Source organism: Sphaerodactylus townsendi, linkage group LG17, assembly GCF_021028975.2.
Source record: "Sphaerodactylus townsendi isolate TG3544 linkage group LG17, MPM_Stown_v2.3, whole genome shotgun sequence".
Classification (NCBI taxonomy): Eukaryota; Metazoa; Chordata; class Lepidosauria; order Squamata; family Sphaerodactylidae; genus Sphaerodactylus; species Sphaerodactylus townsendi.
Window position 1 is genome coordinate 4921038 of NC_059441.1, and position 15202 is coordinate 4936239.

General features: G+C 49.9%; 1 protein-coding gene and 1 non-coding gene across 2 annotated transcripts in view; both read left to right on the forward strand.

Annotated features, from left to right (window-relative positions):
* Positions 1-15202, forward strand: part of CORO2B (coronin 2B) — a 53741-nt gene that overhangs the window by 20638 nt on the left and 17901 nt on the right. Inside the window, exon 2 of the mRNA XM_048481887.1 lies at positions 3952-4068. Within this exon, the coding sequence (XP_048337844.1) occupies positions 3952-4068 (117 nt within the window). The remainder of the gene's footprint in view (positions 1-3951; positions 4069-15202) is intronic.
* LOC125424783 lies at positions 6910-7101 on the forward strand. The gene has a single exon (XR_007243285.1). It is a non-coding gene; the product is annotated as a U2 spliceosomal RNA (small nuclear RNA).

Here is a 15202-nt window from a genome sequence, read left to right on the forward strand (position 1 = left end):
AGCTTTAAAAGGAGCTTGGACAGATTTATGGAGAAGTCGATCTCTGGCTACCAATCTTGGTCCTCCTTGATCTGAGATGGCAAATGCCTTAACAGTCCAGGTGCTCGGGAGCAACAGCCGCAGAAGGCCATTGCTTTCACATCCTGCTTGTGAGCTCCCAAAGGCACCTGGTGGGCCACTGCGAGTAGCAGAGTGCTGGACTAGATGGACTCTGGTCTGATCCAGCTGGCTTGTTCTTATGTTCTTATATTCTTATGAATGGCATTATTGGCCCACCTTCACCAGTCTTTGTGAGTCTGTTGCCCTCTGCTGGTGAACGAATCCCTTGGTTGAAGCTACTCTGGAAAGTTGGAATTTCAGTGGCGCTGGGTGTGTTTCGTACAGTCATGTTTATCACGGCTGCCTTTGGGATCTTTTGGTGTTTCAGACAAACGCAGCTTTGTCAGAATAATGATTGTGTGATTTTTGTGGAATTGGTATTCAAGGATCACCCTGTTTTGTTTTTGATTATAAGAACTGCAGTGGGCGTGTGGAAAAAAGGAAATCTAAACTAATTCTGAGAAGATCTGTTAGATTCGAGTCTAGAAGTATGTTAGAGACCAACAGAATCTTTGGGGTATGAGCTTTTTAGAGTCAAAAGTTCCTTTTATCAGGCACCTGATATCTAGTTGTTTAGCAAGAAAACCTAGTGCTAGCGGGGACAAGATAGTACTTTTCAGAAAGGGGAGAGGAAGGAAGGAAGGAAGGAAGGAAGGAAGGAAGGAAGGAAGGAAGGAAGGAAGGAAGGAACGAACGAACGAACGAACGAACGAACGAATCTTAACGAATCCAATCCAACTAACGAATCCGTAATCTAACCGTAATCCAGCGTGTAAACCAACGTAATCCAATCTTAACTGGAGGGGAGGGAGAACACCACTGGAATCGAGTTGAGCTGAAGCCCACCTGCCATTGATGGTCTGGTCTGATCTTCTGGGCAGTTAGTTGCCAGCAGCCCAATCAGTGGGTCTGTGGGCAGGGAGAAGAACTTCCCAGAGCCAGACTTTGAAGACCTGCGAGCTGCAGTGAGGAATAGACTCTGCCTCAAAGGAACCTGCTGTGGATCATGTCAAAACCTGGACGTGTCTTGTTAAGGCAGCCCCGAGCGCCAGTGAGGCTTTGAGGTTCAGCTTCAAAGCCGCCATCTTTGGCGATGGGCGTCCTTGCCCGCTCAAATTTGCCTTCTCTCAGTTGGCCACCACCACTCTCAACCTCTGTATAATCTGGAGCCCAAGCTGTGGAGGCCCAAACTGAGTGCTTCGGCTGCCTTCAGATTTTGCTCTGCATGGCTCTCATTGCTGCTATTATTGCAGAAGTATCTGCAGAGGGGACAGAGCATCTGGGCAGCAGTTACCTGTTCGTATATAAGCCGACTCATGTATAAGCCGAGGCACCTAATTTTACTACCAAAACCTGGGGAAAGGTATTGACTGGCATATAAGCTGAAGGTGGGAAGCCAGGAGGCAGAGGGAGCTCCTTATTTGGGCAGTGACTCCCCCTGATGTCATTGCCCAAATAAGGAGCTCCCCCAGCAGGAGGTAAAGGGAGCTCCTTATTTGGGCAATGACATCAGGGGAAGTCACTGCCCAAATAAGGAGCTCCCAGAGGCCTGAAGAAATGGCTGGTAAGCAGGACTGGTGTATAAGCCGAGGGGGCATTTTTCAGCCTTAAAACAGGGCTGAAAAACTCGGCTTATAGGCGAGTATATACGGTAAAAAGGTCAGGTAGCAGCAGGTGATGCAGAAGACCTGTGATCCTTTAGAGCCAATCAGAATAGACCGTTTTGGCCAGGACAGGCCTGTGGGCTGATTCCATATATGGCACCTTCATGTTTCATGCTTCCCCACACATGTTGGCTACCTTCATATACTAGCAAATTTCTGAATGCCAGCACTGGGAGATGGCATCAGGGCAAGGCCTTAGCCTCTGTGCCCTCTAGAGAGCCAGTGTGGTGTAGTGGTTAAGAGCAGGTGCACTCTAATCTGGAGGAACCGGGTTTGATTCCCTGCTCTGCCGCCTGAGCTGTGGAGGCTTATCTGGGGAATTCAGATTAGCCTGCGCACTCCCACACATGCCAGCTGGGTGACCTTGGGCTTGTCATCGTTCTTCGGAGCTCTCTCAGCCCCACCTACCTAGAACATAAGAACATAAGAACTAGCCTGCTGGATCAGACCAGAGTCCATCTAGTCCAGCACTCTGCTACTCACAGTGGCCCACCAGGTGCCTTTGGGAGCTCACCTGCAGGATGTGAACGCAATGGCCTTCTGCTACCTCACAAGGTGTTTGCAGTGAGGGGGGAAGGGCAAGGAGATTGTAAGCCCCTTTGAGTCTCCTACAGGAGAGGGGGGGGGATATAAATCCAACTCTTTTTCTCTTTATTTCTCCCCCACCCACCCCCGTAACTGAAATTAGGTGTGAGACTGAATGTGCCACGGCTCTGATCCAGCTGTGCTCTTATTATTGAAACCAATGGAAATGAATAATAAGTATAAGGGAGAAAACGTGCAAAGAGGGACTTTGAAACAGGAAAGGCAGCAGAGAAATGTTTTCAACAAAATAAAAAGAAAATAAACCAAATAAACAAAAAAAATAATCCGCGTCAAGCCAAAAACAACCAGCCTTCTTTTTTTGTGTGTGGGGTGGTGGTGGATCTGATATCTGGGTGGCTGAAGTTGCAGACTGTTGCTCTGTGCTCGGCTAAATGGCCTTAGATGAAATGGCAGCAGAGCAAGCGGGAGAAAGGAAAAGCCGGTCCTCGGCTCTCATGGCTCTGCCTTTCGTGCCCAGGGTCATGCCAATCGCCACTTTGGGGTCAAGAGGGAATTTCCCTCCAGGCCACATTGGCCCAGGGATCTTGGAGGTTTTGCCCTTGTCCTGGACTTAGAGCAGGGGTGGAGATAATTGGGAATTTCCTGTATTGTGCATGGGGTTGGATTAGATGACCCTCAGGGGTCTGCAACCTGTGGCTCTCCAGATGTTCATGGACTACAATTCCCATCAGCGCTTTCCCTTCCCCCCTCATTGTAGTCCATGAACATTTGGAGAGCCACAGGTTGCAGACCCCTTCTTAGATGATCCAACTCTATGGCTTATTCCGCACATGCAGAATAATGCACTTTCAAACTGCTTTCAGTGCTCTTTGAAGCTGTGTGGAATGGCAAAATCGACTTGCAAACAGTTGTGAAAGTGGTTTGAAAACGCATTATTTTGCATGTGCGGAAGGGGCCTATGTTTCTCTGTTCAATAATTACCGCGAATTCTAACAGCTTCTTTCATAACCATCCATTTAAATCCTGTGGTTGGGATTCCAAAAGGGGTTAACGCTGCCTCCTGGTGGACATCAGGAAATCAGTGCATTTCAAGATTAAGTCAGATTTTTTCCCGAGGGGGAAAAATGAATCTCTAAACTACTGTCAAGGAGCCACGTGGCGTAGTGGTTAAGTGCTTGCACTGCTACTCACACAGTCAGGAGTTCGAGCCCCCTGTGGGTCAAATATCCCGGCAGCTGGCTCATGGTCAACTCAGCCATCCATCCATTCCTTGGTCAGTAAATGAGTACCTAGCTCCATGGTGGTGAACCTATGGCACGGGTTTTGGGTTGCAATTTGGGCACTCGGTCTCAAAAAGGTTCGCCATCACTGACCTAGCTCATAGCTAGGGGGTAAAGAATAGCCGGGGAAAGCAACGGCAAACTACCCCACAAAAGAGGCTTGCCTATGAAATCACTGCTTGCAGGGGTACCCCAGGGTTGGACACGACTGAAGGGGAAACTTTACATTTAAACTACCATTAGTAAACATGCTTCCAAACTGAAGACCAACTCAGCTTTCTTAAAGCGGGCAACGGGCATAGCATTTGAACTTTTTGTTTTTTTTACTGACTTTCTTGCTCTAATTTGTTTTTTTTAAACAGACTGGCCGGATTGAACCAAATTACCCCAAAGTCTGCGGCCACCAAGGCAATGTGCTCGACATCAAGTGGAACCCTTTTGTTGAAAATGTCATTGCGTCCTGTTCGGAAGACACTTCGGTAAGTAGAAAGCCACTGGAGCGCCTGCCGGGCTGGGAAGAATGGAGCGTAGAAAGAGGTTTCAGACCCAGCTGGCAAAACGGGGCTGACCGAGTATTTTGTGGCCTGGGAGCCCCTCGTTCCGCACCGGGGGCTTCATTGTTGCCCTGGAGAGGAATGCCGAGGCTGGCTAGCTGCTAGCTCAGACAGCCTCTCGAGCAATTCTTGCATTTTTTTTACTTCATATTTAAGTTCCAGTCAAATCTCCACTTAAAGTTGTGTCGGCGATTGCGTAAGAAATGGTGAAAAGTGGCCAAATATCTTTTTTTTAAATAATATTTTTATTAAATATATACAGTTTAATATAATAAGAAAAAGCATATACAGCTGTCCCATTACCTCTTCATAGAGGAAAACAATTGTTTTTTCTTGTATACAGAATTTCTATGAAGTCTTTTGTATAAGTACAAGTTTAAAAATTATATTATTAGGTTATTTACCTTTCATACTTCATAGATCGCTGTCTTTACAAATTTCCCGTTTCCCTCTCTGTTCGTAGCAGGGTTATTATTAATATTAACTACTTGCACTATCAATTATCTAAACTACCTCTATATTCTACACAGTCCTATTTCCTAGTCTAAGTCTACCTTTTACATATATATAAAAAAAGAAAAAAAAGGAAAGAAAAATAAAAAAGTGGCCAAATATCTTGAATTATTAACTGAACCCCAACAGAGATGGATTATCACAAGGGCCAGATCCAATACCTTCCCATCGGCCATTACAAAGGGTCGTTACTTATCCATCCCTCTCCAGGATCGGGTCTGTCCACACTGTAAAAACCAAGTGGAGACTCTTGCTCACATTATTCTTGACTGTCCGAGATATGTGGGCATCAGGAATTTCTCTCCCAGGCTGGCCCTAGACAAATCTGAACGTGACTCTGACTGTTCTGTTGTGGAGCTTCTGTTAAACAACACAGATGTCGTGCTCTTGGGAAAAGTAGCAAAATTTCTTTTACAAGTGACAGAACTTTCTAAGTGATGTATACTGCTATATAGTCTTCCTGTCTGCACTTTGAATGTACTTTTGATTTGTATTTCAAAAATGTCTGGCAACGCTCTAGAACCTATTTTTAAATGCCAAATAAAGGTTGTTGTTGGTGGTGGTGGTGGTGAAAACTGAGCAAATTGGTTCAGGTTGAGGAATTCTTGGCAAAAACGGATGACCGGAAGGCATCATTATGTCAACTTTAACTGGACGCAGAGGTCCACTTGGATGTTGAGTTTGAGGCTAAGGGGGCGGGGGGACATTTCTAAATCTTTTTGGAGAAAAAAGGGACAAGGAGAAGATTTTGGTATGGGAAGATTTTGGTGACTGTGTGGCCAGGTCACCTGCTGCCTCCCTCACCAAGAGTGACAAAGCAGAAGGGCAAACAATGAATTCATTCATGTCAAAGAGACAAACGAAAGTATTTCAAACAGTTCAATTCAAAAACCTTTATTAGGCATCAAGAGAAAATACAGATAAAACTGTGCAGTAGTATGATCCAGAGTTTAGCGGAGTAAAACAACTGCCCATAGTTCATACATTACAAACTTCAAGAAAATAAGTGAATGAAAGGAGAGCCGGAGACTTATTTCACAATATCAAGCAGGAACTTGGCCACTATTTTCAGCTGCCTGGGATCCTCATTGTTCAAGAGGCGGTTCAATTTGGAATATGGAGGGCATAAGTAAGTCGGTGTTGAAAATATTTCAAACAGTTGCCAACCTGTGATATAGGAACTCAGGACATGACAGCACGGCAGTTTTGTTGCTAGCTGAATTATAATTATTAGGTACTGTGTATTTCCTGTCGTGTAATATTCTTATGTTTATTGTGGTAGGTATTGTTCATTCCATTCCGCCTGCAGCAGTTCTGCCGCCAGTAAGTGGGACAATTGGGGACCGGAGAAAGGGCCTGCCGGTGGTGGCCCCTTCCTTGCCTGCGGAATGCTCACCTTGATGCTCACCTGGCACCTACTCTAGAACAATCTAGGCACTAAGCAAAACCATTTTGATCCACCCCAACACTTTTAACTGAACTTTTATCCCACCGTTTTAATCTTCCTGGCTTGCTTTCTCCACCCGTGGATGTTTGATGGCTTGTTTTTGCCGGTTGATGCCACGGAAGGTTATTGGCTGACTGTTTCAACGGGGAGATTTGTTCTGTTGAATAATTGTTTCGTTTTACTTCTTAACATTTGCAGTGTTTTTTGTTTCTTTTGCACTGGCCAGATTCTTTAAGCAAATGTCTGGAGGGGTGGGATGTAAACATGCTAAACAAACCAACAGACGGAAGTCTGGAAAGGACTTGATCGGCCCGCTGGGTCACTTGATCCTGGTAACTGGTGCATTTTGGAAGTGCGGGGGCCGTAGCTGGGAATGATGCATATTAAGCATATGCTGCTCCTTAGCCCCTCCAGCCTTCGCAGGGGTGGCGCTCCAGAGCAACACAGACCAGGCAAGCTTCTCCCTTTATTTGCAAACTGTTCTGGTGGAACAGGAAAGGTTTTCGCTTCTCGGACTTTTGGCTAAGAAGAAGAAGAAGAAGAGTTTGGATTTATATCCCCCCTTTCTCTCCTGCAGGAGACTCAAAGGGGCTGACAATCTCCTTGCCCTTCCCCCCTCACAACAAACACCCTGTGAGGTGGGTGGGGCTGAGAGAGCTCCGATGAACTGTGACTAGCCCAAGGTCACCCAGCTGGCGTGTTTGGGCGTGTACAGGCTAATCTGAATTCCCCAGATAAGCCTCCACAACTCAGGTGGCAGAGCTGGGAGTCAAACCCGGTTCCTCCAGATTAGATACACGAGTTCTTAACCTCCTATGCCACTGCTGCTCCTCTAAGATCAAGTGCAGTATCTGTTCTTATCAGTTTAATATCTGATACGTCCTCTATTTGAGGACTATATATTAAATGGATTGGGGGGGGGGGAATAAAAAAACTATGGCTACCAATCTTGATCGTCTTTGATCTGGGACTGCAAATGCCTTAGCAGACCAGGTGCTCGGGAGCAGCAGCAGCAGAAGGCCATTGCTTTCACCTCCTGCACGTGAGCTCCCAAAGGTACCTGGTGGGCCACTGTGAGTAGCCTGTGAGAGAGCTGGACTAGATGGACTCTGGTCTGATCCAGCAGGCTGGTTCTTATGTTCTTATGTTCCTCTTTTGCTGTCTCTGCAAAACGTGTGGTTCTAAACCAGACACATTCAGTTCCAAGAAGGCTGCGTGCACCTCTGAGTCAGAAGTCGTACCAAGGAAGGGGATGAGTAGCAGACAGATGTCTTTGTCCAACAAGCACATGCTGCTCAGACAGTGCCTTTGAGCTGCTGCCTATTTCGACTTTTCTCCTGGGCTCTGGATTCCCCTCTGGCCTCAGAACGTAGCTCATGGTATTCATTCATGCGGAACAAAACGTGCTTCCTCGTTTGGCGACGGGTGGGTGTACATGGCTGTGATTATTCCCTGGGAGCAGGGAGAGGGATGTGCCCAAAATTATATGCGCACTCAGTGAAGATATTCTGCTGCGCTGGAATGCTGTGTGCGCGCAAATGAGGAGCACTTGCTTAACATGTATCGTTCTTTTTTTTTTTAGAACGAGCCAGCTGGCTCAGACCAGAGTCCATCTAGTCCAGCTCTCTGCTACTCGCAGAGGCCCACCAGGTGCCTTTGGGAGCTCACAGGCAGGAGGTGAAAGCAAGGGCCTTCTGCTGCTGCTGCTCCCGAGCACCTGATCTGCTAAGGCATTTGCAATCTGAAGATCAAGGAGGATCAAGATTGGTAGCCATAAATCGACTTCTCCTCCATAAATCTGTCCAAGCCCTTTTTAAAGCTAAGTTCCTATGGACTCTGCACTTTCAAAAGGCACCAGCTACCTCTGAGCACAGGAGCAAAGCACCAAAGTGGGAGGGGGTTGCCGGAGTCCCTGGCCTGAGACCCCTAACTCTGCGCAGGCTGCGGGTGGCGAGGAAGAAGACCTTGCAGCCGGCTTTCGAAAGTGTGTCCAGACAAGATTGGGAAACTAATTATTTTCACAATTCCAGCATTTTTTTGCAGCATTGATGGCAGTAAACCAAACCTTTGTTGTATTGTCAAAGAGTTTCACGGCCGGATTCAACTGGTTGTGGTGGGCTTTCCGGGCTGCGTGGCCGTGGTCTGGTGGATCTTGTTCCTAACGTTTCGCCTGCATCTGTGGCTGGCATCTTCAGAGGTGTACCACAGAAGGAAGTCTGTTATACACGTTAGGAACAAGATCCACCAGACCATGGCCACACAGCCCAGAAAACCCACCACAACCACCTACAACCATTTTTCTCTCTCCTGTCTTTCAGGAGACCTCTCTCTAAACCATCTACAACCATGTATTGTCGAAGGCTTTCACGGCCGGATTCAACTGGTTGTGGTGGGTCTTTCGGGCTGTGTGGCCGTGGTCTGGTGGATCTTGTTCCTGACGTTTCGCCTGCATCTGTGGCTGGCATCTTCAGAGGTGTATCTCAGAGAGAAGTCTGTTATACACTGTGATACGCCTCTGAAGATGCCAGCCACAGATGCAGGCGAAACGTTAGAAACAAGATCCACCAGACCACGGCCACACAGCCCGGAAAACCCACCAGAACCAAACCTTTATTGCTTCCCGCCCCAGACATAACTCTCTCGCCACAGCTTCTTGGGGCTGAACCGTGTGTTACCAAGCCCGTGTGGCCAACACATGGAATGTCAACAGATTTCATGGAGTTGTGTGCTGGGAAACTCAGTTCACTGCCTCGCTGGACCACGACTTGGATTGGGGCCATGATGCATGCGGAGGGGCGGGTGTTTCTATTTCCCCCGATGTCACAGGCTCTAGAGCAGTGATGGCGAACCTATGGCACGGGTGCCAGAGGTGGCACTCAGAGCCCTCTCTGTGGGCACGCACAGAGTGCCCCCCCCCCACATCTAGGCTGGCCTGGGCCACTGGGCTCGATTATTAGCATTAAACCGAAGACCTAGTTTTGGGGAAGTAGTGTAGATAATCCTGTTAAGCACTATTAAACTAAAGCGCAATCCTTTTCCTGGGAGTAAGCTTGGTTTCTGGCAATGGGGCTTGCTTCTGAGTAAACCCTCCTAGAGTCATGATTCACCCGTTGGAAGAGTTGCACGGTTGCTTTAAAGCAAAGCCATTGATTATCATCAAGCTTACTCCTGAGTAACGCACGCCTCAGAGCCAACCGTTTTTCTAAACGAAAACCTCAGTATTCAGGTTAAATTGCCGTGTTGGCACTTTGTGATAAATAAGTGGGTTTTGGGTTGCAGTTTGGGCACTCGGTCTCGAAAAGGTTCGCCATCACTGCTCTAGAGACTGCCCATCAACTGTTTCAAGAAAACAAACAGGACTCCCCAGGGCCATTTCAGGTCAGAAAACAGCCACGTTGTGTGTTTGGACGGAGGGTGGGGTTGAAGCCCATTCCCTCCCTGGCGCTGCGGTTGCATTCCGAACCAGGCTTTTGCATGCCTGGCCGTTGGGGCTCCAGCGCAGAACTTCAGGTGCATGTTGGGAATGCAGGGACCAGTAATGGCTCCGAGGCCACAGGGAGCAATTTGTGGCGTAGTGGCTAAGAGCAGGTGCACTCTGATCTGGAGGAACCGGGTTTGATTCCCAGCTCTGCTGCCTAAATTGTGGAGGCTTATCTGGGGAATTCAGATTAGCCTGTGCACTCCCACACACGCCAGCTGGGTGACCTTGGCCTAGTCACAGCTTCTCGGAGCTCTCTCAGCTCCACCTACCTCACAGGGTGTTTGTTTGTTGTGAGGGGGGAAGGGCAAGGAGATTGTCAGCCCCTTTGAGTCTCCTGCAGGAGAGAAAGGGGGGATATAAATCCAAACTCCTCCTCCTCCTTCTCCTCCTCCTCCTCCTCCTCCTCCTCCTCCTCCTCCTCCTCTTCTTCTTCTTCTTCTTCTTCTTCTTCTTCTTCTTCTTCTTCCTCCGATCGTTGCCAACCTCCTGGGCAGGCTGTGGATGTAGATTCCCCTGAGTTCCAGCAGCCAATTGGCCATGCTGGCAAGGGCTGATGGGAATTGTAGTCCATGAACATCTGGAGAGCCACAGGTTGCAGACTCCCGCCTTAGAAGAAATGGCAGCTGTGGAGGCAAGTGAGCCCTCTGGCATGACTTCCCTGCTGAGCCCCCTCACCTCCCCAGCCCCACCCTCCCCATCTCCATCCCTGAATCTCCAGGAATTCCCAGACCCGGTGTTGGCAAGGGCTGCCTCCTGTCGCTTCCCGCTTTGCTTGCCAGGCGATGCAGGCCGGCCCTTCCCTTCCCTGCCCCGCCTTCCTCTTTGCAGTTCTGCTGCCGCTGCTGCAGTTGCAGGTCCCTCTTGACCTTCAGAAGGTCGGCCGCATCCCTGCAGCAGAGAGGAGGCGGGGCTTGGCGAGGGGGCTGGCGGGCGTGTGCAGGCCGGGGAGGGCTCTCGCTGGGGCCAAAGCCAGAGCCTCTCTCTGCGACCCCTCTTTTGCGTCCTGCCTCCCTGCCTTGGAGAACGTGGCCGAGGGACTCGGGGCTTGAGAAGCCGCGGGGAGGAGAGTTGTGGCTCTCTGGGGCTGCCTTGCAGAGGGGAGGAAGATGGGGGCGATGGGGGAGGGGAGCTGCTGAGAGTCATCCCACAGACCCCAAAGGTTTCCTAGTCAGAAAGAGAGGCCGGACCCCCCAAGACAGCCCGACCGCAAAGCTCTTGCCCTCAAATTAGCCTGAGAGGCAGCGTGCGTGTCGGAGTCCCAGACTGGGCTCTGAGAGACCCAGTTTGGAGTCCCCGCTCTGCCTGCTGGCCTCGGGCCAGTCACGCCCTCCATACCTAACCTACCTCAGAGGGGTGTTGTGCACATAAAATAGAGGAGAGGGGAATGATGCCGGCCACGTTGTCCCTTTTGGGGCAAGAGGCAGGGCAGCAGTGAAATAAAATAATAATCCAGCAGCAGTGGTGTAGGAGGTTAAGAGCTTATGTATCTAATCTGGAGGAACCGGGTTTGATTCCCCGCTCTGCCGCCTGAGCTGTGGAGGCTTATCTGGGGAATTCAGATTAGCCTGGGCACTCCCACACACGCCAGCTGGGTGACCTTGGGCTAGTCACAGCTTCTCGGAGCTCTCTCAGCCCCACCCACCTCACAGGGTGTTTGTTGTGAGCGGGGAAGGGCAAGGAGATTGTCAGCCCCTTTGAGTCTCCTGCAGGAGAGAAAGGGGGGATATAAATCCAAACTCCTCCTCCTCTTCTTCTTCTTCTTCATAAATAATTCAAGGCGTGGGTGGCTAGAGTCCCCTAGTGAAGAGGCACTCTGCACATGCTCTTTGTTGGGATTCCACCCATCCCAGAGACTGGCTGTGACTGAGAGAGTGAAAGACCGGTTATAATTGAATTGGGAGGAGAGGAAAGGAGAGATCTGGGGAGTTGCAGAGTAAAGGGCAGGAGCCACTTAGCAGAGACGGGAACGGGGCCCAAGCTGGAGGAGGGGGGGTCTGTTTCACCCAAGTTCTGCTTAAATCATTAATTGTGTATCTCCACCACCCCCATCATGAACTACACAGAAATGCTCCTCCTGGATTGAACCAGCATTCCATTGAGGCACACAGTCTCCATGGGCAGGAAAACGATCGCTTCTCTAAGGTATACTGCCCTGCAAAGGGGAGGTTCCATTTAGAGGTCATGACAAGCAGGTCCTTGGTTCTCTTCCGTCCCGGGGCAACCGTCCCGGGATGTGAAGGCAAAGGAGGCTGATGGCTGATGGCTACCGTGCCACTGATTCCTCTGCCTGCTTGCAAAGACTAGCCCTGCCGGCTCCCCCGCCCCCCCCCCTGCTGAAATGATGTCATTGATTTCTGTCATCAGGTTCTTTTTATAGCTTTCACTGCAGATCAGCGCTCGGGAGACAGCTGCCACCCACCCAGGACGTCTCCTTCCCAGCCAGCAGCTCCTTCCGTCTGGCTCGATGCATCCAAAGCGGGGGCTAGAGGGTGGGGGGGATGCTGGGGGGGCTTTCTGGGCTGACTGAGCCGTCCACGGAGGTTCCTTTCCCCAAAGGTCCAGAGTCCAGGGGTCTGCAACCTGCGGCTCTCCAGATGTTCATGGAGAAGGAGTTTTGGATTTATATCCCCCCCTTTCTCTCCTGCAGGAGACTCAAAGGGGCTTACAATCTCCTTGCCCTTCCCCCCTCACAACAAACACCCTGTGAGGTGGGTGGGGCTGAGAGAGCTCCGAGAAGCTGTGACTAGCCCAAGGTCACCCAGCTGGCGTGTGTGGGAGTGCCCAGGCTAATCTGAATTCCCCAGATAAGCCTCCACAGCTCAAGCAGCAGAGCAGGGAATCAAACCCGGTTCCTCCAGATCAGAGTGCACCTGCTCTTAGTCACTGCTCTTAGCCACTACGCCACTGCTGCTCCAATTGGCCATGCTGGCAGGGGCTGATGGGATTTGTAGGCCATGAACATCTGGAGAGCCGCAGGTTGCAGACCCCTGGGACTCCAGGCAAACAAGCGCGTCGGCAAAGGCACCATAAGACGGGACGCCCTCGCAGGTTTTAGGGTTGCCACCTCTGGGTTGGGAAATTCCTGGAGGGTTGTGGGTGGAGTCTGGGGAGGGAGGGGTTTGGGGAGGGGCGGGGCCTCAGTGGGGCTTAGGGCCATAGAGCCCACCTCCCCAAGCCGCCATTTCCTCCAGAGGACCTGATCTCTGTTGTTTGGAGATCTGTTGTCATTCTGAGAAATCTCCAGGTCCCCCCAGGAGGCTGGCAACCCTATGAGATGCAATCGTCTCTGGCCAGACCAGTTATACAGATGTCCGTAGTGTTTCAGAGGATCCAAACACGCCAGCGTGTGCAGTGAGAAAGCTAGTCTGACCGACAGCGGGGGAAAGGGCGTCAACGAAACGGCAGGCGAATGCACTTGGGCTGTGTTCTTTCCACAAAGACTGGCATAAAGCCATTGGGGATGGGGAAAACCTGGCAAAGAGCCATGTGGCGTAGCGGTTAAGTGCTTGCACTGCCACTCACACGGTCAGGAGTTCGAGCCCCCTGTGGGTCAGATATCCTGGCAGCTGGCTCATGGTCAACTCAGCCATCCATCCATTTCTTGGTCAGTAAATGAGTACCTAGCACATAGCTAGGGGGTAAAGAATAGCCGGGGAAAGCAACGGCAAACTACCCCACAAAAGAGGCTCGGGTGCCAGAGGTGGCACAGAGCCCTCTCTGTGGGCACACGCAAACAGAGTGCCCCCCCCCCCCCACATCTAGGCTGGCCTGGGCTGCTGGGCTCGATTATTAGCATTAAACCTAAGACCTAGTTTTGGGGAAGCAGTGTAGGTAACCCTGTTGGCTCATTTCAAAATCCCACTGAGATTTTCATGCACCAAGAACGTAAAGCGATCGCTTTACCTGGGAAGTAAGCTCGGTTGCTGGCTTAGCAGGGGAAAACTTGCTTCTGGAAGATAAAGCTTCCCTCCCTAGGAATTCGTGATTCACCACGTTGGAAGAGATGCACGCGCGTTTGCTTTCAAAGCAAAGCCACTAACTTCACCACCAAAGCTTTACTCGAGTAGCATGCTTAGCCTTGGAGCCAACCGTTTTTTCTAAACTAAAACCTCAGTATTCAGGTTAAATTGCCGTGTTGGCACTTTGCAATAAATAAGTGGGTTTTGGGTTGCAGTTTGGGCACTCGGTCTCGAAAAGGTTCGCCATCACTGCCCTAGCTCATAGCTAGGGGGTAAAGAATAGCCAGGGAAAGCAATGGCAAACTACCCCACAAAAACGGCTTGCCTATGAAATCACTGCTTGCAGGGGTACCCCAGGGTCAGATAAGACTGAAGGGGAAACCTTACCTTTTTAAAAGCTGGCAAGAAGATTGTGGGAGCAACATGGTCTGAGGAGGCTCCAGAAAACCCAGCCCTCCAGTTTGGACGCCAAAGTGGAGAAAAAACCCTGCGGGGAGGGGCAGCCCTCATCTCACTCGTCTCCTCGCTCGGTTGCTGGTTTCGTGCGCTGACTTTTGGTGAAATGCTTGCCCCAATAAAGCTAGCAATAAAATTATAGGTAAAATGATTTCATAGTTAAATTACATGATGTAGTAATTTGCATAATTAGCTTTGAACCATTTAAACATCAGTCCTTTACAATATTTATCAGCCAGAACATCAAGACCGCCAAAACCACAGACTTGCTCCCTGGGGTTTGCAGGGATGACTCACCCCCCCCCCGCCCCCCCGCAGGCTTCCTCGGTTGGGAGCAGCCGCTAAAAAGGCTCTGACCCACCTAACTGATTCCCGCAGGAGAGTCACAAGACTTGGACGAGCCGACTTTGAAATCCTCACCATGAAGATTTGGGAGGGTTTCTTTTCTGGATTTGGAAGGAGGCTGCTGGTGGTTCCTTTGCTTTCCCAGCCTATTCTTGGCCGCTCAGATTTCACCCTGAAGCTCTTCCCTCCGAAACCATGGGGCGGGGGGAGCACGGGAGAGGCGAAGTCAGGATGCTCTTCTGAACTGCACAGTAACCACAAATGAACCCAAGTGGACATCTTGGCAATACGTGGGTCATATTGTCCTGCAGGGGAAGGCTAACGTCATGTGAACATCAGTGATGTCTGTATTTGCCAAATATCAGTTGGTCTGCAATGTTTCAGCAAATGCCAGAAGGTCGCTGGGTTGGTACACTGCAGGGTGAGCCCTCTGGCACTGGGGGGTTCAGGGTGGGGCTTAAAGACTGGTGCGTTTGTAACCTCTATCTGTGGGTTCTGTGGGGCAGAACTTGGAATGAGTTTGCAACAACCAATTTTAAAAAACAAAATGCTTTACTTAACATATAACATCAACATTTAACATCACACTTCAAGGTCCTGTTCAGGTTGCATTTTCCAGTCCTTATATTTACAGTCTACCGATACTGCCAAGTCCAATTCTTCTTTGCAAGTGGGTTGGCTCCTGAAGACTCCAAGGGCTTGATGAACAGGATTCAACATGATGAAGGTTTCCAGGAGAACTCTCACCCATGACAAACACAAAAAAGAAACCCTGAAACAATAAACGCCAACATTTACAACATGACAAAAATAAACAACTACCTTCCCAGTAGTTCCCAACAACATTGCAGTTACCTT